Below are 23,300 nucleotides of genomic sequence, written 5' to 3' on the forward strand. Positions count from 1 at the left end.
GAGGGGGAGTGTGCCAAGCACTATTTTTAATTCAGGCCTTTTCCCAAGTTATAATAGTAAATTTAATATGCAATAGACTAGAGCCATATTGTGAGTAAGTGAAATAAATTATTTTCTCTCTCTATTATGAACGGGTCGTTTCCCTGCCTGCGAAAGAGCGAAAGTAAAGGTGACTGTCGGAACGAGGAGGAGGAGGTGAAGAAGAAGGAATAATTTAAGGATTGTTGAAATATTGATGAGTGCAAACGATGATACAACTCGATTTCGTGCTGCGAGTTGATTCTGCGAGAATTAACTTTCCGAAGCTCCAGAATTTTGAGACGTCTGTTATCATTTCATGACGAATTCCGTTGAAACTCATCTGCAATCAAGATGATGAATGTCTCCGATTGAAAATTCCACAAATAATTCATTTGACGAAAGTGAAGGGTGACTTACGAGAGAAGAAATGATTTAAGAGTACTTTTATAGTTAGTTGTATATCTGGAATGAAAAGTCCTGTTTTTTCTCCCTGAGGGAAAAGTTAGAAGCCCGAGCGAGCCGAGAGCAACAGTTTCCAGAGGGAGAAAAAACATTTTTCACTCGTGATATACAACATTTTCCTCCACCTACATTTCTATAAAAACTACAAATAATAATTTTTTCCTCCACCTACTGTTTAAAGTACTTACTTTACTCCCTGAAACCTAATACTAAAGTGTCACTTTTTCGCTCTCGGTAGTAAAAAACAGAAAACTCCCTAGGGAGTGGAGTGACTCCTTTAAAACATGGGGCATCTCTATTTTTGAAACTTACATTGTAATAGGTTAGAAGGTCTAAGCTCAGATGAGAAAGCATAGAGGTGTCTGTCATTGAGTCAACTGAATCATACCACAACCAGAAATTGATTAACTCATGAATATGTTTGTATGATATTATATATTCTAATATTGTATAGGTTAGAAGGTCTAAGCTCAGATGAGAAAGCATAGAGGTGTCTGTCATTGAGTCAACTGAATTCAATACCACAACCAGAATTTGATTAACTCATGAAATATATGTTTGTATGATAATTATTATTTCTTAATATTAGTGGACAATAAAAATTTATACAATTTTTAAAATATTTTATTCTATTCAAATACCAGCCAACAAATATTTTGATCTGCAATTCAAATCTGAACCGCGTGATCTGGAGTCAGCCATTTGTGGTAGCTTCTCAGCTGATATATTGTTACAACTTTTGCCGATAGATAGCGCAATCGGCAGTGCCAATCAGACGACCATTTTTTAGGTTTTAGATTTAGGTTATGTGTTAGGAATCATTGTCACCAATACGTGAGTTATTAGAATGATTTTATTTGCAGTTTCTATAAAAAAATGTAGATGGAGGAAAAATGTTGTGTACATCACTAGCGAAAAATACTTTTTCCCCCTCAGAAAATTGCTGCCCCGGCTTCGCCACGGGCTCCAACTTTTTCCCGCGGGAGAAAAAGTCGTACTTTCCACTCTAGATATACAAATAACTATTAAAAAAGTACGTGACCAAACAATGTGTTACAACATAATCTAAGTAAATAGAAACAGCTGGCTTGTAATCACAGTTCTCCGCCGACAGCGCTATCTGTCGGCAAAAGTTGTAACAACAATGGCCGCCACAACTACAGCTATGATGAAGTTTCCGTTCCAAATTTTATTAGTTAATGAGGAATATTCGTTGGCTGGTATTTTGAATAACATGGAATAAAAAAATTATACACTTTCTTAGTATAGTGATATGAAGTTTGTAATAATTTTAGTATACAAACATAAATTTCATATATTGATCAAATGTCTGGTTGAGGTATTGAATTTATTTTGTTGTTTGAGTATGACTACTCTATATGCTTCCTCATCTGAGCGTAGACCTTCTAACCTATTTCAAATGTACGTTTTTGAAATAGAGATGCTTCCCATGTTTTTTAAATGGAGTCACTTTTACGCTCTAGAGAGTTTTCATGTTTTTCCTCCCGAAAGCGAAAAAGTGACACTTTAGTATTATGTTCCAGGGAGTAAAGTAAGCACTTTAGACAGGATGTGGAGGAAAAGAGAATAAATTGTTTGTTCAAAAGTGAGGTCCATCTTTTAATAGTAGTGTAACCGGTGATATGTTTGTCACATGACTTGGTTAATCTTCGAAAATAGGAATCTTATACGTGAAATATTCGAAAACAAGGGTTCGATAGTCATTCTTGCAGACTATCCCACCGCACGCCACCAAATGTAAACAGAGGGGGTGTTTCTTCTCTGACATAATATTTACTGAAATTATACTTCTATCAAATCTCTATTCGAATCCTTAATTGGTTTGGGAGCTTAGTGGATTAGTCCATTCAAATGCACAGATTATCATCATTTTTTCTGTCACCTATTCTAGCAACTATCAACTACGATCCAGGAGCTTCATTGAAAAATGCTTTCAAAATTTAACGTCAGGTTTATTGAATTCTAAAAAAACGAATCAGTAGAAGTTATGTAACATGTCAAATTTCCAAACAACGTTATCCAGTAATTGATTTAGGACAGCAGGCATATTCAATATTTAATTTCTACACTTGGGAACTTGCTAACTTGCTGCAACTGAATTCGGGCCTCGGTCATTCTATGTAACTGGATTTGAGCTGAATAAAAACAACAGTTTCGCACTCACTATTTCCACAATTGAAACTTCAACTCTTAGGAACAAACTCATACGATTTAAGAAAACTCACTATACTGGAACTCACACGCACAAATAATTTCCTGACTCTACTCCTACTAACTCTATTAAATTTTGGTTCCTATTTATCTACATAAAAATTACTGATAACTAAAAAATTTTCAATTTGTCCCTTTGGATGGGCAACAGACCCTCATTCAGAGGACCGAGGCTCGAACACCGTTACATGATGTTTTTCCGGTTACGTCTCAAATCGAAACTGTGGCCTTTTCACTGAAAATGATTCCCACTCCACGAGCGTTGAGCATAACTTCCAGTGGAAAAGCCGAAGCTGCAAAAAGGTCAATGATTGTACAATTTTCAAATATAGTGGCTTTTCCAACATGAAAGATAATTGAAACTGCTCGAAAATAGCTTCAATTTTGACAACTAAGCAACAAGTTAGCAAATAATTCAATTCATACTTTTTCATAATTCCAACCATCCAAAGCAGCTGCCACTCAATAAAATTAAGCGGGTTTTAAAAGAATTATTACTTGCTGAGTGCTTGTACAGTATAGGCGAATATTTTGAGGTTGATTGGAGTTAGGTTTTACAACGCGGTAGCCTACATCCTAACATTTAGTATATTTTTTTACTAAAGTTTCAAGTTTTGTTGTAAACCTTTCATTGTTTTATGTTGTCTGACAATGGTCCATGTATTATTGTAATATTTATGACCAATGAAATATTTATTAATTTAATAAAAACATAGTCAATTATTCTCACACTAAACGCAGGGTTCAACATTCAGTAAAAAACAAGTTCATTCCAGTTCAAAACCTGAAAAATAATATAAGATACACAAAAACAACTACAATAATACCCTTTCAATATTCACACTATTACAGTAGTATTTGATTCACTTTGGTATTTCTATCCTTGTCTATCCTGGTCTATAATTGGACAAAGCAGATAGTGCTTTCCTTCTCTAGCTCCAGATCGTATTTTAACAATGAAGAAATATAAACAATCCTAATCATAATCATAATAATTTGTAACTTATTAATTTCTACAATTCCATCATGTAAGAAATTCAAAATACAAATTAAACCAATTTCCGATAAAATACGAACGTAATTGAGCAATGAGATTAGCCTATTGTACAGCAAAGCACAGAATCGTATATGGGTAGGCTCACAGGAAGGATATAAAGATATAATTTTGCACTCATCCTAGGATTTACTACCCCAAATTTTCCACTCTGGAACACTTCGTGCATGAATGAGTCTCTAGAATATTCTGCAAAATTTTGAGCTGAAATGCCTCCATGTTCAAGAGTGTAACCAATTCAAAAAAAGCTGATTGTTTGATCATTGAAATGAATTCAAAGCACATGATGTTCTCATACTCTATACCTGACTCCATTGTAGAACGTTTTTGGAAAGTATTTTTCAACATTTTTTTGTATCCTTGTTAGGTAAGTGAACTGGAAAAATGCCCAAGGGTGAAGATTTTTGTTCTGATCTCAGGTTTGGATATAATTTCATTAGCAGCAAATCATGTAAAGAACAATTTTAATGAGGCCAGATTCCATATTAGGGTTGACGAGTTGTGTTATTTCAGGCCTAATTGAACATGAATGCGAATTAATGAGGCTACTGCATTATGAACAGGTTTCTCTTTCCTTCATCCTATTAGTACTGATTCAATTTCCACAACTCGAGTGGATACCACACCAGACCTATATATTTCTCGATATTCAAACTTTGATTGAAATGTGATGAAATAACCTATATTGAGGTCCACGTTATAATGTTTGATTAGCAATGGTATTGCTATCCTTGTCTATCATTCGACAAAGCGGATAGCGCTATCTCGATCTCGCTTTGCTCTGTTGCCAGATCGCCTCTTAACAATGTGGAATTGATAATTAATTGACAGAATATTTCATCTTCATTATGAAAGCTCATTATGAAAAATATAATTCCTAGCTTAATAAAATGTAATAATAATTATTTTAAAGGAGAATAAACAGTTAATATTACATCAATAAACCTGTATCAGCAACCGTCTATAGAAGGCATTGATAAGACAGAAGATCGGCAACGTCGATATCCTATCTTTTTCCACTGCCATTAGAACGTGGACCTCACTATGATGATAACATAATGTTGGAGAATTAGAAAGAAAAATAAAAATCTTAGTACCCTTTTTTGAAATATTTAATCACCCTTTATCTCTTTCTATTCCTATAAAAGTAGCCCTATACAGAAAAGAGATAAATGTTGGAGAATTATATATTTTTGAAACAATGTTATGGATAAATAATAATAAGTCTCATGCCTGCTCTACCTAATAAAATTAGAAAGTTTTACCTGTTGGAGTGGATGAACTATAGTCTATCGCACGAAAATAGTCCGATGGGAGTTAGAACAGATGAGTGAAATGTTGCCAAATTGAGAGTTGATCGACATTGTTTACAGCTGATCATAAAATTTATGATCATTCATTTTCTTTCAATGAAAATCAATAACTGACACTACTGATTACTCTCTACCCCTTCATAGACGTTGAAAATTCGTCAGGTGTATGAAAAAATCAGTGGAAAACGTTCACCAATTGTTATTCGACAACGTTGCACTCACCTGTTTCATTCTCTATCAGACTTTTTTCATGCGGTTGACTGTAGTGTCACTGTATTCAGCGAGCCTAATCACTACAGTACCTCCTTAAACAAAGGAGTGTATGACAGGTGGTTGATGGTAACGTTAGCCGTTACACTACACCGTTACACTACACGTTAGCCGTTACTCCTACACTAATAAAAACACTAGCTGATATAGATCAATAAGTATTTTAATACAGTTGCTGAAGGATATATAAACTTGTCTTCAAGGAATTCGGCTGGTGGAAGGAGATATGAGAGGACCTTTGATGCTCCCCATAGTAAGCCTAAATCAGCTTTCCATTCAAGAAATAACATGTGATGAGGTACTCAATATTATCAATGGTTTAAAAAATAGCAGATCATCAGGGTGGGATGAAATTCCAACATTTATTTTGAAAAGAACTGCTCAGCTTATTTCAAAACCTCTCTCACATGTTATCAATTTGTCGTTTGGAAGGGGGGAATTCCCAGATTTACTCAAATTCTCATCCATAAAGCCACTGTATAAGAAGGGTGATTCACTGGAAATGTCAAGCTTCAGGCCAATTTCTCTGGGAACGGTATTTTCAAAAATATTTGAGAGAGCAGTTCATATTCAGTTGAATTCCTATTTTGAGAGAAATGATCTTTTCTGTGATTCCCAGTTTGGATTCAGGAGGGGTAGAGTTATTGACAATGCTGTGTTTGGACTGAATAGGAGGCTCTTAGTGCTTTGATGGATCGCAGAAGGTACTTGGTATCTTTTGCGATCTGTCCAAGGCCTATGATTGCGTGGATCATGACCTGCTTTTGTCCAAGTTGTGGCACTATGGTGTGAGGGGAGTTGAATTTCTGTGGCTGCAATCATTCTTGCGTGGTAGATACCATAGGGTTTCAGTTGTTGCTGATGGAATGGTTTTCAACTCTACTTGGTTGGCAATGAATCGGGGTATTCCACAGGGATCTATTTTGGGACCATTGCTCTATCTGGTATATGTAAATGATATCTCAAAGTTTGTTAATTATGATCTAACTCTATTTGCTGATGATACAACAGCTCTCATTAAGGGTGGAAATGTTGATTCTTTGATTGAGGGAGCAAAACTTGTTTGAATGAGCTTAATGAGTGTTCAACTATAATGGTTTGTCATTGAACCCTAGTAAAACAAATTGGTGCCTTTTCATGCTCAAATGCCCAGGGAACGTTTCATGTTAAACTAGACTCAGATACCACCTTGAGGCCTCTGATGGAACCACTTTCTGGGATTGTTCTTGGATAGTGATATGAAGTGGAAGTCTCACTCTTCTGAACTGTTTAGGAAGCTGAGTAGAGCAACATTTGCGGTGGGTGTGATCTCCAGGGTTGCAGGTACAAGTACAGCGTTAATTGTGTATCATGCTTATTTTGCATCCCATCTACGCTTTGGTATCATTTTTTGGGACAGAACAACAGAATTTGAATCTATTTTCAGGACTCAAAAAAAAGCTTTGAGGCGAATATTCGGCCTGACAGACAGATGTTCTTGAAGACCCATATTTAGAGACCACTCCCTCTTTACAGCCCCGGCAGTTTATGTCTTAGAGTTAGCTCTATTTGTTTTTAGAAATAAGGACCGTTTCCAGGAGAGACAAGTAGCGCATTTATATAACACGCGGGACTCAGGTATCCAGAGCACAGGCTGACTCTCTTGGAGAAGGGCCCTTATTACATGGGCATCAAGGTTTACAATGACCTACCACAGATAGTCAAGGAAAGTGCTACTCCTGGTTTATTTAAGAAAAAATAAAACCCTTCTCATAGGTATGTGTCCCTATAAAGTTGAGGAATTTTTTGAGAAGATAGCCTCTACATGATTTGCCAATATAATATGGTCACTGCTAGTGTTCTATTTATGTAATAGTTGGTTTGCCTTGGGTTGGGTAATGACAGTGGGTTTATAAGTGATCCACAGTCATGGTTTTTTTTTTCTTTTTTTCCCATTTTGAATAATTGAATGACATTTCACACATCACTAGAGCCTAGCTCTGCTTTTGTGATTTTTACGTGAAGAATTGAATAAAATAAAAAAAAAAAAATCCGCTGAAATCAACAAATTTTTATTGGTTTAGGAGCCCTACCTGTGCTGACGTCATCAGAATGCACTATGGCTTTGTTTATGGAGGTAGTGGCCTGATGCTAAAGTTTGAATTTATGTGAACATTCTATGGGTCGGCTCAATGAAACCTAGAATCTAATGGCGACTAGCCATTATTTCTAGCTATTGTAAGAATTTAGTTGAATAATCATTTGCTAGTCCTAGGTAGATGCAACTAATAGATCCTTTATAATATAAAGATTATATGTTTCGGAAAATTATTGAAATATGATCATGTTGGATGCACATGAATGCACGTGAGATTATGCATGAACATGCTTGTAGACGGGGGAAGAAAATCTGGAAAGAGCTAGAGGAACACTCACACTGAACGCGTGCACTTGCTGGGGCCTATTTCACAAAGGTACAAATATTGTTACCAGTCATGGTTACGGACAAGTACTTGTAGTTACAAGTTTACAAGTACTCACGTTTCACATAAATTTATGATCTACAAGTTTACAATTTCACAAGTCTACAAGTACTTCAATAGTAAACATAACGTATTTCCATGATAATTTCCTTTTTTCATCCTTTATAAAGGTTACTTGTACTTTTCAATAATTACTTTGAAAATATTTGAAAGCAATATAATGTTTTTTGTACAGTCTACTCCATTAATTGCTGAATTTGTAACCTACACAGTATATTATACTTGTGGATACTGTTTGTGTGTGAATAAATTCAGCAATTAATGAAGTAGACTGTACAAAAACATTATATTGCTTTCAAATATTTTCAAAGTAATCTTTACATATTATGTACTCTGTATATATATAGTATATGTACTATATATATAATGTATACTATTTTTATACTGTAGTACACATAACCTATTAATAAAATTTATTAAATTCAATTTCCTAATGCTTATATTTCCAAAATAATGAATTATAGAGGAATATGAGGCATTTTTGATTATTAGAAATATTTATTGAATATTTAAAATCATTTTAATGATCACTTGTAAATCCTTTACATAGCTTTCCACTTCGGTAGAAATTTCATAGTGTTACGAACAAGTAATTTCGACAAAAATTGTTGTAAACTTGTAGAAATTCATTAACTACAAGTTTACAATTCTGCTTTTGTGAAACGCTTGTAATCAGCTGTTCAAAACCATGGTTGGCAACAAGACTTGTACCTTTGTGAACAGGCCCCTGGTGGCGTTCAGTGTGAGCAGCTACAGGCAAGCCACAGCGTGCTTCTATGGATCTTTCCAGATTTATATCCCCTCATCTGCACGTGTGATCTCGCGTTCTGGTACCACACTTTGAGTAAACATTGGTAGAAATTACAATACTCTTGTAAAATCCAACTTTATGTAACAATTAATTGTAACAAAACAGTCAACAACAGAAATTGATGAGATTAATAATTGATTTATTGTTTCCCAGAGCCCGCAACCCCCACAGTACGTGTTCTGGTACCATAACGAGCGTATGATCAACTACGACACGGCGAGAGGCGGGGTCACAGTGAGCACGGAGCCTGGTCCAAAGACGCACAGCCGCCTCGTTGTGAATCGGGCTACACACGCTGACTCGGGCAACTACACTTGTCGAGCCTCCAACACCGAGCAGGATACTATCTATGTATTCGTCTCCAAAGGTGATTCAACATTCCTTGTCATACTTGTTCGAAGTTGACTGTTCAAGATGCATGGAATCGAACTGTGAGATTGAAAACAGCTGATTTATTACAAGCTCAATAATATAATATATTACAGTGGCGGCTCTAAGGTGAAAAATCTGGTGTGGCGCACTCACACAACTTTCCTTGCCGTTATGAAAATTGATCACCTGACGCTAGTGTTCCCGCGCATCTCAAGTATACTATTCAAAGATCTAAGCCAGCTTGTGACAGGACAATAGCGCTGCAGACACACGAAGTCTGCTATCTCTTCATAGTGAATGATTTAATAGGATCAACAGTTGCCAACAGTTTGCAATTTAATAATCCTATTTTATCGAACTTCAAGCTTATTTTCAGTTTAAGGTGAAAATGTAACTGAATATTAATTGTAGAGATTTTATGCTCAATCTTTTCCACTCAAATTTTTCGTTTAAATTGTATTTGAAGCCTGATAATTGAGAATCTAAAATCAAACTTTGCATAGATGGGGCGGAGCTCCTGAAATTTTTACAGATATGGGACTTGTGGCAGTTGATACAGCTTATCAATGACTATTTTAGGTATAAATTTGATCAAAATCGTTGGAGCCATTTTCGAGAAAATCGCGAAAAACCATGTTTTTGACAACATTCTCGCCATTTTAGCCGCCATCTTGAATCGCATTTGATCGAAATAGTTCGTGTCGGATCCTTATAGTGTAAGGACCTTAAGTTCCAAATTTCAAGTCATTCCGTTAATTGGGAGATGAGATATCGTGTACACAGACGCACATACACTCATACACACACACATACACACACACACACACACACACACACACACACACACACACACACACACACACAGACCAATACCCAAAAACCACTTTTTTGGACGCAGGGAACCTTGAAACGTATATATAAATTTAGAAATTGGGGTACCTTAATTTTTTTTCAAAGCAAAATACTTTCCTTACCTATGGTAATAGGGCAAGGAAAGTAAAAACTTGGTACTTGCTGTACCCGCCTGTACTTGCTGCCCCTGAAGAGCCGCCACTGATATATTATTCTAACAGAACAGACGTCTTGGGCTGGCCACTCACGGTGGGACATGTATGATAAACATGCATGATACACAGTCTTCATGCATTGTTGTCATCACAGATGTGATCACAGCGATATGCTTCCAGAAAATTCTTTGAGGTTAGGTTTTTGTGTCTCCAATTCTATTGCTTATTTTTTCTCTTCACTACTCTATTCGAGGTTGAATTATTATTCTTCTATCATTATGATTAGTAATTTTGCAGTGGTTTATTCATTGTTATTGGTTGCTTATTTTATGTTAGAAGCCTCTCGCTGATGACAGTTGTGATGACACAATAATTTAAGTCGACTTTTCATGGGCATGCATGTTCTACCGTTAGTGGCCAACATCAAAAGGTAATTGTTGAACATTTCTCGTCATTCTTCAGCTGTATTTCGTCGCATTTTGTCATCAACATTGGCTGTTTCAATGCATGAAATCGGGCTGTCAGAATCAGAACAACTGTTTGGTGACTAAACTTCACGTCTTAGAAGACGTTTACCATAGTCAAGCTTCCTTGAATTCTTCTTTCCTTGACGTTTGAGTAAAATGAATTATTTTTGCAAACTTGAAGACAAATTCACAAGAACAGAAAGTTGAATTCACTGTATCAATGTAGAACCTTCTTCAAGTTTTGTCGATTAGAATATACAGAGTGGGTGAAACTCCAAGAACGGCTCAATATCTCATACACAAAGGTAATTTGATGGTCGGTGTGATTGGGGATCCTACTCAAATAATTGAAAATACTACTTCACTATGACTTCAAAAATCTGGTCCGCCATCTTAGATCCGCCATATTGAATGCAACTTTTTTTTTTAAATGGGAAGGTGGTCATGCGATACATGATTTCGATACGAAAATTCAAGAAAAAATGAATGACGAAAACCGCATATCGGTATCTCAAACCGTACAGAAGATATTCACATTATTAATCAATACCACTTATGTATTTGTATTTGTTTTTGTATTTGTATTTGTATACCACTTATGTATTTCTGATAATGCATGATATTGATTACTAATGTGAATATTTTTGAACGGTTTGAGATATCGATGTGCGGTTTTCACCATTCATTTTTTCTTGAAATTTTGTATCAAAATCATGTAACGCATGACCAACTTCCTATTTAAAAAAATAAAGTTGCATTCAATATGGCTGATCCAAGATGGCGGACCAGATTTTTGAAGTCATAGTAAAGTAGTATTTTCAATTTTATTAGGATCCCCAATCACACCCACCGTCAAATAACCTTTGTGTATGAGATATTCAGCCGTTCTCGGACTTTTCACCCATCCTGTAATTTGAACATGTTTGATTTTTGGAATCAACTTTGAATGATTAAAAGCTATTAGTTTTCTACTCACGTTTGAGAGTGCTTTTAGACGTTGGGTCTTTTTCTTGTTTTATTTCATGCTGTCTATTTGCTGCACTTTTCCCTCCAAAATCCAATTTCAATTAATAACCGACAGATTGGAGAAGTCCTCTTACAGTTTTCACATCTATAGTAACAAGCTCGTATAAAGTTCATCAAATACTGTCATCATAAAATGGACATCACTATACAAATACAGTAAATGGAACAGACATTTCCGTTCATACAACTTGATTAAACATGCAAGAGACTTGTATGTGTGTGTTTGTTGATCTGCTGTTGTTTGATGGCCTAAGTGCTTCCTGGATTGCCTAATGGCGGGACTCCCCAACGGGGAATTGGCCGATATCGGGGCACATTTTGCCCATACAGGAGTTTGAATTTTGCATGAAACGGGCCAACCTGTTCCGCAATTGAAACGTCCAACGCAGAACTGAACGGTAGCTAAAATTGTACGAATAGGTTGAAGTTAGAATATAGTGAGGTTCACGGTTTCAAGTCTGCGGAAAAGATAGGGAGGCGTAGCTGCCACTTTTCTTCTTTCTCTCTCTCTCTCTCTCTCTCTCTCTCTCTCTCTATATATATATATATATATATATATATATATATATATATATATATATATATATATGGACATTTATAATGAGGAGATATGTGTAGCTGCCGATTGGCCATTAATAAAAATCTGTTGTGGCACACTCACATAACTTTCCTTGCCGTTATGAAAATTGATCACTTGACGCTAGTGTTCCCGCGTATCTCAAGTCTACTATTCAAAGATTTGAGCCAGCTGGTGACAGGGCAATAACGCTGGAGCCACACGAGGTCTGCTATCTCTTTATAGTAAAGTAAATTCGTATGGCTTTTGTTGGTGGGGAGTCCCTTCCGGAAGGTCCCACCGCCTGAATATATAATTTAAGCTGTTAATGGGCCTTACGACCGTCATACTTCAGCTGGGACCGACAGTTTAACGCGCCCATCCTATCTCTTCATAGTGAATCTCTTCATTTAATAGAATCAACAGTTGCTAACAGTTTGCAATGGATAATCACATTTTCTCGAATTTCGAGCTTATTTTTAATTTTAGGTGAAAATGTTAACTGTACATAATTGTAGAGATTCCCATGCTCAATCTTTTCCACTGTTTAACGCGCCCATCCTATCTCTTCATAGTGAATCTCTTCATTTATAGAATCAACAGTTGCTAACAGTTTGCAATTGGATAATCACATTTTCTCGAATTTCGAGCTTATTTTTAATTTTAGGTGAAAATGTTAACTGTACATTAATTGTAGAGATTCCCATGCTCAATCTTTTCCACTCGAAATTCTTGTTTAAATTGTATCTGAAGCCTGATAATTGAGAATATAAAATCAAACTTTGCATAGATGAGGCGGAGCTCTTGAAATTTTTACAGATATGGGACTTGTAGCTTATCGATGACTATTTCAGGTATAACTTCAATCGAAATCGTTGGAGCTGTTTTCGAGAAATCATGAGAAACCTTGTTTTTGACAACATTTTTCATTTTAGCCGCCAACTTGAATCGCTTTCGATCAAAATTATTCGTTTCGGATCCTTATATTGTAAGGACCTTACGTTCCAATTTCAAGTCATTCCGGTGATTAGGAGATGAGATATGCGATATCGTGTACACACACACACACACACACACACACACACACACACACACACACACACACACACACACACACACACACACACACACACACACACACACACACACCACACACACACACACACCACACACACACACACACACACACAACACACACACACACACACACACACCACACACACACCACACACACACACACACACAACACACACACACACACACACACACCACACACACCCACACACACACACACACACACACACACACACACACACACACATACACACACACACACACACACACACACACACACACACACCACACACAGTACACATACATACAGACCAATACCAAAACCACTTTATTGGACTCAGGGGACCTTGAAACCTATAGAAATTTAGAAATTGGGTACTTTAATTTTTTTTCGGAAAGCAATACTTTCCTTACTTATGGTAATAGGGCAAAGAAAGTAAAAAATCAATGTACCAGGTGATCCAGAATAACGGGAACTTTTAAAGATGCCATAAAACAAAAGTGGGCCATTGCAATACCTACTATTACTTCAGGCCTCACAACTGATCTCTAATTAACTATGACGTCATCACATGTAGATCATCGATGATCTACTGCGGTAAGCAAGCGAATAAGAGCGCTGATGCTGTTATCATATCTGATATGGTAATCAACAAAATTGGAATTACAAATTCAATTTTCACGGTCTTTCATTTCAATGAATATGGTTTGTTTATCATTCTTCTAATATTCGTTTGTGAAAAAGTAATAATGAATTTGGGGTTTTAAATCATGGGATACTGTTGTGTACTAATTGTTGCGGGAATTATAACAAGACTCCAAAGTTTCCGTACGGTATTTTCTTTTTCGAAAGATGAAACTTTGTAACGAGAATGGATACGAGCGATGAGAAGAAAGAACTTCAATTCTACAAAAACGGTTTACATGAAGTGAACAGTGTAAATAAAGTGTGAGTGGAGAATTTAATTAACGTGTGAAAGAACAGTGTGAATAAAATGTGAAATTACAGTGTAATTAGAGTGTGGAAGAACAGTGTGAATAAAGTGTGTGAAAGAACTTAGAACTAATAAAAAAAAGTAATGCAAAGTGTTGGAACTGTCCATAACATCATAATTTAAGGTTTTACCTACTGAAAAACAGTCTTCTGATGGGTTTCTTTGTACCACAGATTTATTGTGATCAAGTTTGTAGGAGCCTCTTTCCTAAAAAGAGTTAAATAGGATTTGGTTTATCTTTAATTTACCTCTCCTTCGACTCTGATACAGGCTATTATTAAGTATATTTGGTTGAGATGAATTATTTATCAATAGCTCTATCACTGAATCGAGTTGGCCTATGTTTGTCAAGCTGAAAGTATGGATAATTATGCATTTGTGGAATAAAGTGTTTTTATTTCAATAAAATTCCTATTCATTAAAATACAAGTGTCTTTAATCTAAAATTTAGATAGTATTCCCCAATAAAAAATCGATACAGTATCAAAGTTACATTGATAAGCTAGTAGAAACTACTATGACTAGGAAGAATCAATGTACATGTTATGACGTCATCATTAGTTGTGGGGCCTGAAGTAATAGTAGGTATTGGCCATTGCCATTTCAGAATTATTAATATTTATCACTTTTTGACAATTACTTCATTCAAATGGCTTCCTCCTGAACGAATACATTGTCAAATCTGTGTTGACGATTCCTCATTGATCGTTGTAATATCTCATCTGGGATATTCCGGATTTCATTTTTAATTTCTAATAAATTGAAAATAACTGATTATCAAATTGTGATCGAAATCCACACTGCACGGCATTCAATGGCAATTGTGCGAGTGAGTATTGTTTGGTAACCGTGTAATCTCACGATTAGGTTGCGTTTCCTGGTCCAATGGATCTGTCCACACCTGCGATTCTCTGTTTGTTGTTTGATCTCAATCAAACGTTTTCACAACTTGACCGATAACTGTGGTTGAATCATAACAGACAATTCAGAATGAAATTAACAATATTCCAGTTGAATGTTGCAGCAATCGTTCAGGAATCTCAACACAGATTTGAGAGTGTATTCATGCAGGAGGAAGTCCATCTTATGAAGTTATTGTCAAAAAGTGATAGATGTTATTAATAATCTCAATGGCAAGTCTTGAATTTTACATTTTTAGTTTAAATATAATCATTTTTACCCTTCCCACTTCTGTTTTATGGCGTTTTTGAAAGTTCCCGTTATTTAGGTTCAGCCGGTATATAAAAGCTTAGGGATAAGATAGCATAAGAAGATATCACATGGTATAGGGCTTTTTCGTTCCAAATTTCAAGCTGATTTGTAGACTTTTGTCAATTATTACTGTTTTGCTAAGGTGAGAGTGTGAGAACGCCACAGTATGGGGGACTACCAGGTACCACAGATAAACTACTATTGGTACCATTTCAATATAAGATACTCTGAGATATATCTGGGGAGTACGACAGATAAACTACTATTGGTACCATTTCAATAAGATACTCTGAGATACATTTTCGTTTGAAAAGAATATCTTGAGTGGTCCCTTATCTCATTATTTCTCAAACGATCTTTTCTACTGCAATTATAGGTTCTACAGAGAAATCTCATTTCTGATGCTTGCAGCATGCTCTCATCTGGCCTTGAATCACCCAAGTTTACATCCATATAGAAGTGTTGGTGCGGCTATGATTTTGTGGAATTTCAGCCTTGTTAAGGTGCATTTTCGTTTGTGCGTAAATTTCCGCTGTCGATGACAACAAGCATTGTTGACATTCATATTGTCCAAATTTCAAGTGTGCTAAATCAGTTGATCAAATAACTTTTCATTATTTGTTTTTATTATTGAAGAATTGAACATTTCTAATATATCAACATATCGCCATTTTTAAGTATGAAAAATTATAAGCTCAACCTGCCCCATTAAAACATAGTTGACATAACTTTTAGGTTAGTAGACAAATTAAAATTCAACCAATCTGAGATCTCTCCCAGTCGTGGTCGACGACGGCATTTATGAAAACGAAACCCAGCATCACTTTAAGTTCCTATGTAGGAATCGCATATCTTTGGAAGCGATGCATTTTTTGACTGCATCTCATCCTTTCCTGTATGAGATATTACAGCCCGTATAACATTAATTTTATAATTAAAGGTTGACTCTCATCAAAGAGGAAGATAGCATAATAAAATATATTTTTTCATCATTTTGGGAGTTTATGTTCAAACTAACATAAGCAAGCCACTGTTAACCAAGCGAGAGTCCCAGTTGTTCATTTTGTGGTGAAACTGTATCATTGTGGTGAGAAGTTACAGAACGTTCATGCTTCAATTTTTCACTGTTAACTCAAGCCGACAGTCCTAGTAGTTCTTGTTCGTGAAGCTATGTGATGCTGGTAGTCTCGAATACTTTGCCGTTCTTACCTCTTATATTCCAACCAACAGAGTTATAATAGACAAAAGTCAACGATTAGGCTTGAATTAACAAAAACTCGGATCGAAAATTGGAACATGAACGACCTATACCTTGGAAACTTATGTTATAGTCTCTCTTTGATATTATAAAAAATCTGGTGTGGTACACTCACACAACTTTCTGCTCATTGAACTGTAAGCTCATTCATTCAAAAACGAGAATATTTAGGAGAATAACATAATGACGATTGGCGGCAACATATTTGAAACTACAATCAGACTACTGTATATGTGTATATATAATTGTTCTCAGAGTACTTTCCCTTGTATAAATGTGAAATTCGATTATTTTTTGAATTAGTCAAAACAGCTGTTTACAGGTGCATTTTCGTTTGTGCGTAAATTTCCGCTGTCGATGACAACAAGCATTGTTGACATTCATATTGTCCAAATTTCAAGTGTGCTAAATCAGTTGATCAAATAACTTTTCATTATTTGTTTTTATTATTGAAGAATTGAACATTTCTAATAATATCAACATATTGCCATTTTTAAGAATGAAAAATTATAAGCTCAACCCGCCCCATTAAAACATAGTTGAACATAATCTTTTAGGTTATGTAGACAAATTGAAATTCAACCAATCTGAGATTCTCTCCCTGTCATAGTCGACGACGGCATCTACGCATAAAGGAAAACCTAGCTTGATCTGGCTGGCATCACTTTTTAGCTCATATGTATGGTATCGCATATCTATTGTATATCGCATATCTAACCAAATATATCACTTTCTCACCCAACATAACCGGGCAACCACCAATATCTCTGGATTTAAGAATGAATACCAATAAAACCAATACTATGAATGAAGAGCAAGAGATAAAATCACTGGAAAGAGTGCAAACTATGAATACCTAGGAATATTAGTAGACCAACACCTCAAGTAAAACAAACACATAGAATATTTATGTTCAAAACTAAAGTACGTGATACACATCTTCTACAAAATACAAAAAATAAAAAATTTGGATATAATTAGGAAAGTATATTATGCATACGCCCACTCATATTTCAATATGTAATAGAGGTCTGGGGCGCCGCCTTTGACACACATTTAAAAAATGTTTTATTTGCAAAAAACACATGATGGAAGACCACGACTTTATTCAACTAGAGAAATTTTCATCGAACTGAATGTCCCGACTCTGAGACAGACCTACATTAAAAGAGTAACTCGTTACATAGGCCTAAACAAACATAGAAATCATTTTAAAATTCATACAACTCCCATAACATACGGGCAAAACAGTACAAATACATTTAACATACATCTCATAAAGCTTACTATATGCAGACATCAACTTCAATACTATTGCAATTATTTAATCAATCAAATACCACTAGATTTGTTAACAGGAATATAATGGGAATTAAATAGAACTATACAGGAATGAATTGACAGAACATCTACTTAAATTAATCTAATGAATAAGAGTTGAGATACATTCGTGTATGTTCAAATTTTAGGATGTTGAGGATATGATTTAATATTTTGTTTTTGTTGTGTATTCTTTCTTTTCTTTATTACTATTGTGATTTTATTTTGTATCGTGTAATTACAATTGATTCACACCTGCACTCAGGATCTCCTTTGCAGGTTTTTATTAAACTTTATTGTCGACAATAATATAGTGTATGTAAAGTATGTATCTATTTTGAAGAGACAATAAAGCAATTTCATTTCATTTCATTTCATTTTCATTTTGGAATGCATTTTTTGACTGTATCTCCTCCTTTCCTGTAAGAGATATTACAGCCCATACAATTTATCAATTTGATAATTCAAGGTTGACTCTCATCAAAGAGGAAAGAGAGCATAAAAATATATTCTATTTTTTTGGGAGTTTATGTTCAAAACTAACATAAGCAAGCCACTGTTAACCAAGCCGATAGTCCCAGTTGTTCATTGTGTGGTGAAACTGTATCATTGATGGTGAGATGTTACAGAACGTTCATGCTTCAATTTCCACTGTTAACTGAAGCCGATAGTCCTAGTAGTTCTTGTTCGTGAAGCTATGTGATGCTGGTAGTCTCGAATACTTCGCCGTTCTTACACTCTTATATTCCCAACAACACAGTTATAAAAGACAAAAGTCAACGATTATTGGCTTGAATTAACAAAAAATCGGATCGAAAATTGGAACATGAACGACCTTGGAACTTATGCTATATTCTCTCTTTGATATTATAAAAAATCTGTTGTGGTACACTCTCACAACTTTCTTGCTCATTGAACTGTAAGCCTCATTCTCAAGCGAGAATAATTTAGGGGAATAACATAATAACGATTGGCGGCAACATATTTGAAACTACAATCAGACTACTGTATATGTGTATATATAATTGTTTTCAGAGTACTTTTCCCTTTGTATAAATTGTGAAATTCGATTATTTTTTTAAATTAGTCAAAACAGCTGTTCTACAGATGAAATATTTCTAATAAGTTATGTGTTCTTTTTATAAAAACTGCTCTACCTACCTACCTCATGCACGAGAAGGAGGTTACAAAGCCATTTCTCAAGGATGAGGTGGGCCCCCATTAGTTTCTCAGGAAGGAGACTCATGCCATTTGATAGAGCTGATAAATTACTATACAGAGTATGAATTTGAAAAAAATCGGTCAAGTCATTTTTAAGAGAATTGTGAAAAACATGGTTTTTTAGTAATTATCCGCCATTTTTCTCAAGAATATTACGGAGCTCCTGCAATTTTCCCAGAATTGAGACTCATGTCAGTTGATAGGGCTTATAAATAGCTATCCATGGTATGAATTTGAAGAAAATCGTTAGAGCCGTTTTTGAGAAAAACATGGTTTTTTAGTAATTATCCGCCTTTTTTTTTTCCGCCATCTTGAATAGAATTTTATTGAATTTATTATTGTCGGATCCTTATGGTATAAGGACCTTAAGTTTAGAATTTCAAGTCAATCGGTTATAATTAGGAATGGAGTTATCGTGTTCACAGACATACACACTTACACATACACAGGTACACACTACACAACACACACATACACACATACACACACACACACACACACACACACACACACACACACACACACACACATCATACACACATACACAGACCAACACCCAAATATCATGTTTTTGGACTGAGGGGACCATGAAACGTATAGAAAACTTGATATTGTGGTACCTTAATTTTTTTCGGAAAGCAATACTTTCCTTACCTATGGTAGTAGGGCATGGAAAGTAAAAAAGTGGTAAATAAATGTGATTTAGGTGCACAAAATATGGGATCTACAAAGTGGAGAATTCTAACAATATGTTTTCATCAAGGTGAAACATATTATTCATATCTCATGAGAGTATTTAGGAGGCAACAACAAATGAAAACCTCGAAAAACAAGGAGAACTGTGGTAGTTCACCCGGAAACTCATTTTACCTCAAGCCTACAAACTTCACTAAAAGCAAAAGCTTACCTAAAAACTTTTTACCCCACAAAACTGAATAAAAAATGAAAACAAAATACGTAACGTGCTCATTGGGAATGAACATGAATTAGAATACACAATTTGTTATGGATGGAGATGCATCTTAATACTATAGTGAGGACCACCTTATAATGACAGTTAAGAAAGATAGCACAACAACGTTGCCGATCCTCTGTCCTGTCAATGTCTTCTATAGACGGTAGCTGATATAGGTTTATTGATGTGATATTAACGGTTCATCCTTGTTTAAATAATCAATTATATTTTATTACTTAAGGAATTATTTTTATCATAGTGAATTTTCATAACTAAGATGAAATATTTTGTTAATTGTACATTGATGAAACACGATCTGGCAACAGAGCAAAGCGAGAAAGAGATAGCGCTGTCCGCTTTGTTGAATGAAAGACAAGGATAGCAATACCATTGCTAATTAAACACTGCCATTATAACTCGGACTCACTATAGAAGCTGGAAAAGTGTATTTTCCTATGGAAAGCGGTTTACAGAGGAGAAGCATGAGTGGAAAACTCGGGAAAGTCGGAGGTTCTCGTAGCCACAATTTTTTCTGCCACATCCTCTTCAACCATTTTTCATATCCGGCCCTAGCAATACGACCGACCCTTCCACATATTTATTAGTCAGATATGCGAAAAAGATGCCTCCCTTTGCAGCTACATTCGTTATATCAATGTCTTCTTCACTTTATCGTTTTCACTGTATTTTTTCTACTCGTTCACTTTCTCCTACCTGTATATTTCTCGTATTGTTTTTTCCTTTTGTCTCCTTTTCCTTGTCCTTTTTATGCGAATCGACCCCTCTTCTTCTTTCCCCTCTTTTTTTCTCTTATTCTCCTTTTTCTTCTCTTTCCCTTTTTCCTCTTCTTCTTGTTCTCCTTCGTCCCCCTCCTTCACAACCCGCTTTTTATCCTATTCCCTCTCATCTCTCTCCTTTGGTAGAGAGTTAGTGGGAAGGATATTTTTATATCTTCTTTCCGAAGAATGGACATTGATATGTCCAAAGCTCCGCCAATTTATGTAGATGCAAACAATATAATTATCTATAGTTATTATATTACAAAGCTTTTTCATATCATATACAGTTCAATAATTATTTTCTTAGTCTATATTATGTAAATTCATCTATAATTTTGCTGTATTGTAAGCTATTGTATATAAGTGTATAAGCCAGTATATATTGTAATCTACATAAATAAAGTACTCAATCAATCAATCTCACTGTCTCACTTGTCTCACTCTTCCACTCTCCCTCACTCGCTCTCTCTCTCCCTTTTGGTAGAGAGTTAGTGGGAAGAATACTTCAAATATTCTTTCCAAAGAATGGACATTGATATGTCCAAAGCTCCGCCAATTTATGTGGATGCATAACAATAATCTATTTTATCTATAGCTATTACAATTGTTTTTTCTCATATAATACAGCACAATAATTATTTTTTAATATTTATATTTGTAAATTCATCCATAATTTTGCTGTATGTAAGCTATTGTATATGAATGTATAAGCCAGTATATATTGTAATCTACATAAATAAAGTACTCAATCAATCATTAAATCCCACCATTCCTCCCTCTCACATACTCTCACTCTCTATCACTCTCTTCCTCTCTTTCCACGCCTCTCGTTTCACTTTCCATAAGTCTCTCTTCATCTCTCTTATGTATTGAAAAATGAATGAACAGTTTTCGTAACACGTCTCACCATCCCTATAAATCGCGAGAAAAACTCCATCTGGATTTAATCATAGAGCAGCTCAGAAAACAATGCCAAGGTATTGTTTCAACTCACGTGGAATCTTCTACCTCGACTGTTAATTACAATGGATGGGGATGAGCTGCGAAAAATATTATTTTTCCTCCGTTGGAAAAACAGACTGATGATACATCAGTACCTGGGAAATAATAGGGATTACCAGATCGGAAAACGTCATTATTTCACAGTTAAATTACATCTGATAGAATTGAAAACTATCGAATTGGAAAACTAGATATGACCCGAATGAAAACAATATAAATTCAGAGCACTTCAGTGAGCAAGAGAAGCACTAAATTTGTCTTGTTTTCATCCTAAGCAATGCAGAATTTCTTCATTATTCTAAAACAGATTAATCTCCACTTTTAGACTAAGACCCGGATGCACAACAGCCGGTTAAATTTTAATCGTGATTAATTTTACAAGAACCAATCAGTGGAAGCTTTTTCGTAAAGAAGGTGAAATTTCAATCGTGATCAATTTCACGAGCACCAATCAGGGAAGGCTTCTCTAATTGGTTCTCGTGGAATTAATCACGATTAAAATTTAACCGGCTTCTGTGTGACCGGCATCAAGTGTTTAATATCTGATTTTTATTCTGGTGCCTTCAATTGACTGCATGAGAGCGATCAGAGAAAACTTATACGATTATTTTATTCTATAGTGAGGTCCACGTTATAATGGCAGTGTTTGATTAGCGATGGTATTGCTATCCTTGTCTATATTCAACAAAGCGGATAGTGCTATCTCTTTATCTCTTTGCTCTGTTGCCAGATCGTCTTTCAACAATGTAAAATTAATAATTAATTAACAAAATATTTATCTTAATTATGAAAAATTATTATAAAATCATTAAAAAATACAATTTCTTGCTTAATAATAATTGATTATTTAAAATAAGAATGAACCGTTAATATTACATCAATAAACCGGTATCAGTTACCCTCCATAGAAGGCACTGACAAGACAGAGGATCGGCAACGTTGTTTTCTTATCTTTCTACACTGCTATGCTCTGTTGCCAGATTGTCTTTTAACAATGTAGAATTGATAATTAATCAACAAAATAATTGATCCTAATTGAGAAAATTCATTATGAAATTATTGAAAAATATGATCTTTTGTTGAATAAAATATAATTGATTATTTTCAAACGAGAATGAACCATTCATATTACATCAATAAACCTGTATCAGCTACCGTCCATAGAAGGCATTGACAAGACAGAAGATCGGCAACGTTGTTCTCCTATCTTTCTCCACTGCCATTATAACATGGACCTCACTATTAATTGAGCTTTGTGCTCTATTTTGAGGTCCACTTTGTAATGGCAGTATTCGATCAACCTTGTCTATCATTCGCGAAAGCAGATAGCGCTATCCTTTTCTAGCCCCGAACGTTTATAAAAAAGTTAGA

At 35.2% G+C, this 23,300-nt stretch overlaps 1 protein-coding gene across 1 annotated transcript in view; it reads left to right on the forward strand.

The window, feature by feature from the left end:
- LOC120349740 overlaps nt 1–23,300 on the forward strand; it is a 34,669-nt gene that overhangs the window by 6,892 nt on the left and 4,477 nt on the right. The window contains exon 3 of the mRNA XM_039420301.1: nt 8,839–9,052. Within this exon, the coding sequence (XP_039276235.1) occupies nt 8,839–9,052 (214 nt within the window). The remainder of the gene's footprint in view (nt 1–8,838; nt 9,053–23,300) is intronic.

Source organism: Nilaparvata lugens, chromosome 2 (genome assembly GCF_014356525.2).
Source record: "Nilaparvata lugens isolate BPH chromosome 2, ASM1435652v1, whole genome shotgun sequence".
Taxonomy (NCBI): domain Eukaryota; kingdom Metazoa; phylum Arthropoda; class Insecta; order Hemiptera; family Delphacidae; genus Nilaparvata; species Nilaparvata lugens.